General features: G+C 33.6%; 1 protein-coding gene and 1 long non-coding RNA gene across 2 annotated transcripts in view; one reads left to right on the top strand and one right to left on the bottom strand.

Annotated features, from left to right (window-relative positions):
* Positions 1-5,682, bottom strand: part of LOC102593573 (uncharacterized) — an 8,085-nt gene extending 2,403 nt beyond the window's left edge. Inside the window, exons 1-2 of the long non-coding RNA XR_369021.2 lie at positions 5,293-5,682; positions 170-239 (exon numbers count right to left, since the gene is read on the bottom strand). This is a non-coding gene — a long non-coding RNA (uncharacterized lncRNA). The remainder of the gene's footprint in view (positions 1-169; positions 240-5,292) is intronic.
* A 580-nt stretch (positions 5,683-6,262) lies between these two features.
* Positions 6,263-6,760, top strand: LOC107059258 (probable LRR receptor-like serine/threonine-protein kinase At1g53430). Its single transcript, XM_015305750.1, has 2 exons — positions 6,263-6,445; positions 6,562-6,760. The coding sequence occupies exons 1-2, from the start codon at positions 6,302-6,304 to the stop codon at positions 6,727-6,729; spliced, it is 312 nt and encodes a 103-aa protein (XP_015161236.1). The 5' UTR covers positions 6,263-6,301; the 3' UTR covers positions 6,730-6,760.
* Positions 6,761-8,462: the final 1,702 nt, after the last annotated feature.

Genomic DNA, 8,462 nt, shown 5'->3' with positions numbered 1-8,462 from the left:
CGTATTGTGCCTCAAGCTCCCCCCGCCCCACCTCGCCTCTAGGCACGCACGGTGCCTGGCTCGAGTTCCCGCCCCCCTGCCCGAGGCCGTGATTGTTAATGATCACGACAGATTCATAATAAAAAGAAGACAAGAACAAAAACTGAGTTGGGCAGAGAGTAATTCAAACCTTTCACAATGAACCAAGGTCTTGTTTTATCCCATCAATCTTGATCATCTGCATGTGTGGATCTGAGTAGCTTCACAAATTAATCAAGAAAAAGGAGATTAGAAAAGGAACACTTATAAAATCAAGGAATGAACAGACATCCTTAAGGAATTTATCACATTTAAAATGATCCGGTAAATTGGAAGGATTTTAATCCATGTTGTTACTGATCATGGTAAATGGGCAATGGATTAAAACAGAGTTAATCACCCCTGTGCCTCTTTCTGATTCAAGCTTTGCAGATAAAACAAATCAGATGGTGCTATTAATGTGGACATCAGGAATGGGAAAAATAGTACTCTTAACTCGCAATCTAAAGTTTAAATGATAAAAAGGTTTTGGGGGGATAGCAGGCCAATCAAATGAAGAATGATGGGTTGCATGTACAAAACAAGAAGAATGCACTCATAAGAACTATTAAGAAGTAACCAAATGATTCAAACTACATATGCATCATATCTCTCATGTGCAACATAATTTGGAGTCCCACAAGTGGTAGTCAGCCCTGACTCCCTGTTGGGGATTTGAGAAAATTCCCAAAGTCAGAAACTTCTAATTTTCCAATCATCAATTGCATCAATGTGTTGTTGAATGTTTTTTAGGGAGGAGAGGTTTAGGCTATGTTTGAAGCAAAGCAAAATTCTAAGTAGTAACAAGAGAGAGTTAACAAATTATTCAATTAATCGATTAATCAACTAAGCTCCCAACCCTAGTTAAAAGATTAAGATAGATAATCTTCACAAGAGATTTTCCAATCTGCGATCTTGGTGGTAAAAACCTTTGCTGTCACAGTGAGCAATTGCAAGCTATAATCTGGAAGCAAAGCAAAATTCTATGTTTCAAGCTAAATGATTGACTCAAAAGGCAAGGCCAATTTTTTTTTGTTCTTGTTTTTGCATACACTTAATAGCAAAAGAGACCTAAACAAACCCCAAAATATCAACTTTACCTGCTAGCCAAACCATAGTGTCTAAATATGTTGTACAGATGTATGTCTAGGTTGATTTAGGTTGAAGAATCACAAAACAAAGGGAAAAATGAAAAAGAGCAATCTCATATGTTGCATCGATCATGAGAATTACTATTGGTAGTTGTTGGTGTCTACTATTACATTGCAATATGCACAATTCTCTGCTTAGCTATGCTAGAAATTAAGGTTTGACTGTGGCACTTCATCCCTTATGTAGTCATTTGTCCCAGTGTTTCTTCACTGACGTTATCATGTGCCTTGATTATGTTACAACAATAGCATACGTACTTTCACAAATAGGATCTGGGAAACACAAACCTTACTCTACAAATGGATTGTTTTAGAGGTCTTCAAAGCAGGGTTGCAAGAAATTATTATGACATAAAAATCACCATACAAAGTGTTACGACCCGATTTCGAAAATTAAGGTTTCGAAACCATTTTCGCAACTTTTGGCAATTTTTGTAAAATATGAAAAAATTTATGATATGGAAGTCGCCACTTAATTTTTTAGGAAAAATTAAGAAAACCATTTAAAAAGGAAATTGCAAGAGAACATATTAAATAAAACCTTTAATAAACCAAAGTCGGGTAAGGGTTCAAATAATTCTCTAAGGAAGGGTTTAGGCATCTTAGAGAATCCGCTAACACGCGGTTGACCGACGGATTTAAAAGTTGGCTAACTTTAAAAGATAAATTTAAACTATTTAAGAAATCTTTATGAGAATGAATATAGACTAGTTTATAATTATCAAGTAATGGAATATTTAAAAATTAAAATTAAAAATCAAAAAATATTTTTTAACTTAATAATCTATCCGAGTTAAAGATTTTGAACCAAATGGCTAGTTCAACTTCATTAACGTGGATTCAAAGCCCTTTTAATAACTATGAAGAACATGAAAGGTTCTTAAGTTATTCCATAAGCTTAAGTCGCCTAGAAAATAAACCGTGTTGATAAATAATTAGGCGAACCAACCCCTTGAAAAGGAATTTGATAAAGGAAATTGATAGATAATGTTAACTCTTATGAGGATTCATCCAAGTCAGTAAAAACGTCAGAAAAATGTTAGCATTCATGATGAAATTAATACTGAGGAAATAAACATAAACAGTGAATTATAAAACTGAAATTTCCAGCCCATATTCGACCATTTTGGGGGCTGAAATTGCTGCGAACTGCTGCCCCATTCCTTATGGGTTTTAACCCAATTTTGCTCTTCATGTTTCAGCATTTTGAGCTGTTGCTGCTGCTGTTTTAGTGAACTTTTGAGAGTCCAAAAATCATCAATTTTCAGCCTTTTCAAGGCTGCTGCTGCTGCTGCTTCGTTAATGATGGGTTTTAACCCAAATTTTTGCTCCTCATTTTAGCTCTTTGGAGCTACTGTCGCTGCCACTGATCCGCCGGTATTACTTGGTTTAAAGGAGGGTCGACTCAGAGAGAAAAATGCAAGAGATAGGGAGTCCAAATGAACTCGAATAAGAGAGTGTTCATGCGAAGGAGAAAGAGGAAACAGAAATTAGAATCAATACGAAATCATATTAAGCTAAAGCTGATAACTTAATATGCCTATGGTGACTGTAAATGTGCAAAATTTAAAGCATCTATTCATATTAAAATTTAACAGTACATTAGAGACCATATTAGGCATTACAAGCAGACACCAAATCTAAGAAAAGAAACTCCCTTTATTTTAAATCAATGTATACGCATAATATGTCGCTCAAATTTATTGACAACAAATCCTTGAGTTCAAAAGAATTTCAAAGGAAACATGGTGAGTTAACTTGTTGCCAAATCGACCAAAAATAACAGATCATATAACCATTAATAATTCATAGTCTCTCAAATCTGATAATATGGTGAACCGGACAGATTTTCAAAGCAAAGAAAGCTAAACAAATATATCCAAACTCAAACTAGTCTTTAAAGCATAGGATTTAAAGAGATAGTTAGAGCAAAAGACTACCACAAAAAGCTTTACGAGGAGATGAGCAGGGAACATTCAATACTAAATAATACATCTCAAATAATCTGTTTAAGACACAAAATGGAAAGGAACTGCTAGATGAGCTCACATTTAGAAATCAAAAGACACCGACATCTATTTTGAGAAGCAAAGAGACCTTGAAATAATTTGCATTATACGGAGGAATTAAAAGAAAACTTAACCAACCAAACTAAAAAAAAGAAGATGTCTAACATAAGACAAACAAGAAGCTTCTTATCCATTTCCAATACAATTAAGGAAACTAAAACTATTAAGAGCAAATCACGGGCATTTAAGAAACTATAGAGACAAGAATAAGATACTAAGACCTTAGTTTTAAATCTAATTAACCAATTTACATATTCGCGTTTTCAAATCAGTGAACTGTTAGACATAAAACAAGAATTTAGCATCTACACTAGAAATTAACACCTAGAGTAGAAACCATACAAAACATGGATAAGTAGTGCAGTACAGGAAACTTAACAGCACAAAAATAAAGAAAATTATGAGACTAAACCCATATAAAACAACAAAGAAATTATACTATCCAAATGCTCGAATCAACTCAAGGAGAAAAAAAAATAAAAATTTACCTTTCGCCGAGCAGCGAACCAAGACGAAGAGCTCGAGAAAAACACCACACCTTCAACTCGACAACCAAGACAAGAGAATTTTGAACTATGAACTGAGAGCTCCCAAAACCTTTTCGAGGGTGCTCTTCAGTCTCCCCAAAAAACCCGTCCCCTTGAACAGTGAATGGGGTGGGTTTATATAGAAACCCAAGAATCCCAAAAATGGACGAAATATCGATGTGGGACTGTTGCAAATTGAAAATCATTTGAGAAGCGATGTGGGAGAGGCCGAAACCTCCAATTTTCGCAGTGAATAAAGTGCAAGAGCTGGAGAGTGTACGAATTTGCAACGAAATTGAAAAGGAAAAAGGAAATTGGAATGGACCACACCATGGTTGCCTCCGGAACCTCCGCGTGTCTTTATGCTCGTGCTAAGCACGCGGATTGTACGAATTATGAAGTAGAAAAGGGGAAATTTGAGGCGGCAAATTGGATTTGGGAGTTAGAATTCATAAGGCTGCTGGTGCCTTTTTTTTTGGTTGAGAAAGAGGAGGGGAAGAGTAATAAAGGGGTGGGCAGGATCTTTTGAGGGATTTGGGCCAAAACTTGGGCTAATTGAGTACTGTATTGGAAGTTGAAGGACTTGGTCCTTTGACCATATCCTAAATAAATCGCAAGCGAAATAAATTATGTTTTTAATTAACTATTAAGCTTCTTAACCTTTAACAACACACAATAATTATTTCGAAAATAAAAGGTTTTAGTTAAATTGTGAATTAATCAATTTTAAAGGAAATAAGATGCGTACTTAATTAAAACCCTATTTTTCTGGTAAAAGTGATTTTCCAAATATTTATTCAAAATTTGGAAATTATATAAATCTATATATTCTAAGTATATTGAGATATTTCATAGTAAAAATGGAAAATTGCATTGAATAATGATTTCAAAAAAGTATTTATGATTTTTTCAAAATAATTACTTCAAATTGTTTGAAATTTAAGAATCTTGAAAATTAATTAAATACTGGAGGGCCAAAATTGGGTGTCAACACAAAGCAGATGATGTAACAAACACATTGAGGAATAAAATTTCCTTTTATATTTGACAATGCTTGAATATCTATTAACTTTCTATTATAATTCTTGGCCATCATATCTTCTTATCTAAGCTTACGTTAATCACTTCTCGAAATTCTTTTTTAATCTCTCTTAACCGTTGCTATACTTGCAGCTACTGTTCAAATTTCCAAATCATCTAACTTGATTCCCTACATATTTTCAGGCTGGAACAATAGTTAAGAGATTAAGGTAGATAATAATCTTCACAACAGATTTTCCTATCAGCGATCTCCGTGGTAAACACCCATGAGCAATTGCAAGCTATAATCTGGAAGCAAAGCAAAATTCTATGTTTCAAGCTAAATGATCCATAAACTGATAAACCTAATTCCCAATTCCTACCAGTTGATTTCGAGGTTACATATAGATTATTCAAATAATCCATCAATCAACTAAACCCCCAACCCTAAGTCAGAGGAAAAAGTACCTGAATACGAGCAGTGGCCTCCGGACGGGATTCAAGAAGCATACCAATGTCTCTCCTCATTTGCCTCGATCACAACCACCTCCCTCTTGTTTCTCAGCAATTTTACTCTCACCACCTTCATCTTCGCCTTTGTCTGCTGCATACACACACAAAAACTTGATTTCTTTTATTCCAAGAAGAAGTAAAATTGAGAGGAGAATTGGGAAATTCACCATTTTAGAGAAAGAAGAGAGAAATTCACCCATGAGGAGCGTGTGTGTGAGAATATTCGGTAGTGAAGAAGAGAAGAGAGTTTTGTATGTGTGAGTTGTAACGGTCGATTATTAGAATAATTTAAAAATGGATGACGTGGCGGTCTTTAATATAACAGTATCTTTATTTCTTTCTTTATAAAATGTTTTAGTTCCCCTCTTCACTTCAATTTTTTTTCTTTTATTAATTTTTTTAATTTTAATCTTTTCAGTTTTAATCATGGAATCTAATTTATGACATTGTGTGACTATTTATTTTGAGATATTATTCTTTTTGAGCAAATTTAACGATATGCTTTGTGTAAATTAGTCAAGCTGAGTGAATTTGCTAGTAAAATTGATGGACATAAATTATACTTAAAAGTACATTGATTGATTTGTGTTTATATGAACTTGCTCAATCCTCCTATAATGACCTAAATTTTGTTCTCTTTTTATTTTGTTCTCCGCGATCTCTTGGAAAAGTTGTTATCAAAATGAAAATAATGGATTTTCAAGAAAGGAAGCATTTATGGCTAAATGCATTTCATATTACATAATTTTCACTTTATATGAAGTCATTTCCCTTTTTAAATGTTCTCTTTTAATTTCCTATAAATGTACAGAATCAAGAGGACTAGATTCAATGACTGGTGTATTTACCATCAGACAAATCAAAGCTGCCACAAATAATTTTGACGCTGCAAATAAAATCGGAGAGGTGGTTTTGGCTATGTCTCCATGAAGTTAAGGTTCTCACTTTGTTCTGCAGAGGATATATGGCCCCTGAATACGCACTATGGGGCTGCTTGACCTACAAAGCAGATGTCTACAGTTTTGGAGTTCTTGCATTAGAGATTGCTGCTGGAAAAAGCAATATGACATATCGCCCCAATGAGAAATTTGTGTGCCTCCTAGATTGGGTAAGGCCTCCTAATCCCTCATAACTGAATAGCACGATCATTTCATCTAAAAGTTTCATTCTGTCTTCAACACATGTGTCTTGCATTTTATTAAATTCAATTGTATATATATTCAGGCCCTTGTTCTACAAAAGCAAGGAAAACTGAAGGAAGTGGTAGATGCAACATTGGGCAGTAATTTGAACGAGGACGAAGCTCTAAGGATGTTAAATGTAGTTTTGCTATGTACCAGTCCATCTCCAGCACTTAGGCCAACCATATCTGCTGTAGGCAACCATGTCTGAGTTTACTATGGAATCAAGATTCTATGATGATTAGGATCTCGTCAAGTTAAGAGACAAGTATGAAGATACGAACGAAAGCAAACCACTTACACATTCATCAAATACTATTACAACGAGAGATTGCTCTTACACTACCCCTACATCAGCTTAAATTCATACTATTTGCCTATATATAAATGTTCGTGAGACAATATTTTCTTGGTGGTTTATCAAACATAAGATATTTTGTGTGCAACTGTTGTAATTATGAGGTGAATTGTACTGAGCATCCATTGCTAACTATATATAACATTTAAGACGGTTTGGATTGGAAACAAGTTATTTTCATTCTCTTTTTTTTTTAAAAAAAAAAACTAAAGCATAGGCGTCCCTAGAATAAAAACTTGCTCAACAGCACAGCCACTGATGAGGGGGCCATCTTCTCAATTTCATTCACACAGTAAATACAAATCACTAAGGTATCATCATACAAACATATCTAGATGACTGAATTTTCTATAGTTATTATACTGAATTTTCTATAGATATTATACACTTTGTAGGACTTTATTAATTGGATATGATAAAACTTAAACGGTGTATTTCAAAAATTATGCCGAGTAACTTCTTTTCTCAAATAAGTGAGAATTGTAAATGATTTTCTTTGTAGATATTATACACTATATAATAGGAAATAATCACGTAGTAGGATTTGACTGGATATAACAAAAACTAACTCTAAACAGAAATTGATCAAACACAACAATGATATATGTTCCTTTTACATTATTTCTACTTGTCGCTCGCTGCCAAACAGAACCCAGAAACCATAGCTTCTAAATATTTCATCAACTGGTGTAAACGTTTCCATCATCGGGATGCCAAAAACTATAAACATCGCAACTCGTGGATATTATTCTATCTTGTCCATACTCTTGGTAAAAAGTTTCCTATTTATGGAGGAATATGTTAAAACTGAGTGTCAATCTATAGTATATAACAGGGGAAAGAATTGTTTTGCTTATTATTAGGACAAGTAAGGAATATATATATACTAACCTTCAAAGTTGAAATATCGTAATGGTTGAGTTTTCTATAGAATAAGGAAAAATAGAATAAAGGTTGTTCATATTGTTTAAGCAAAGAAAATAATATTCCTCCATATCAAGCTAGCCCAAATACAAAGTTTCGTCTCCTAAGACAATAATATAAATAAACATAGTAAAAATCTTTGGAGAACATAATAAAAACAGTTTTCTCTATCCTTATTTTAATTTCTGTTAGCAATTTAAAAACATAGTAATAATGGAGAGCCAGCTTTCCCATGATAATGAACAATTAGGGTCTCGAGATATTGAAAATCAACTTCCCAACCCTCCACCATCTGTTGGTAAGTTCACAACTATCTTTCTCTAGATAATGTAAACTAATGTACATGGATGATATTTGAATGATAAAATTAAGATACTATATGTTATAATAAAATATGTTATACATCTCATCCTAAGTTCATTTTCTTGTTATATATCATAACTGTATATATATATATATTGTATTTTTCAGCATATTAGAGCGAGGAAAAAATTGAAGGAGTGGTGTATCTGACTTGAAATGTGGTGTGAAATAATTAATTAGTGATACAATATGTAATTATTTCAAACTATAGAGTGGATTAGTGAATATGGGTAGGAACTTTTGTGTCATTAGATAGTTTCTCCTTATTTTTATTTGGGTGGGTGGGTGGGTTAGGGGTT

This window comes from Solanum tuberosum, unplaced genomic scaffold (assembly GCF_000226075.1).
Source record: "Solanum tuberosum cultivar DM 1-3 516 R44 unplaced genomic scaffold, SolTub_3.0 scf01031, whole genome shotgun sequence".
Classification (NCBI taxonomy): domain Eukaryota; kingdom Viridiplantae; phylum Streptophyta; class Magnoliopsida; order Solanales; family Solanaceae; genus Solanum; species Solanum tuberosum.
The sequence above is the reverse complement of the archived record's forward strand: the minus strand, read 5'-3'. Positions and strand labels throughout refer to the sequence as shown.

What these genes read in the sequence shown, in the direction of transcription:
- LOC107059258 (XM_015305750.1), top strand. Translation starts at nt 6,302, where the DNA reads ATGGCCCCTGAATACGCACTATGGGGCTGCTTGACCTACAAAGCAGAT. An exon ending in TTGTGTGCCTCCTAGATTGG is followed by an intron (nt 6,446 to 6,561) that starts GTAAGGCCTCCT and finishes ATATATATTCAG; the next exon opens with GCCCTTGTTCTACAAAAGCA.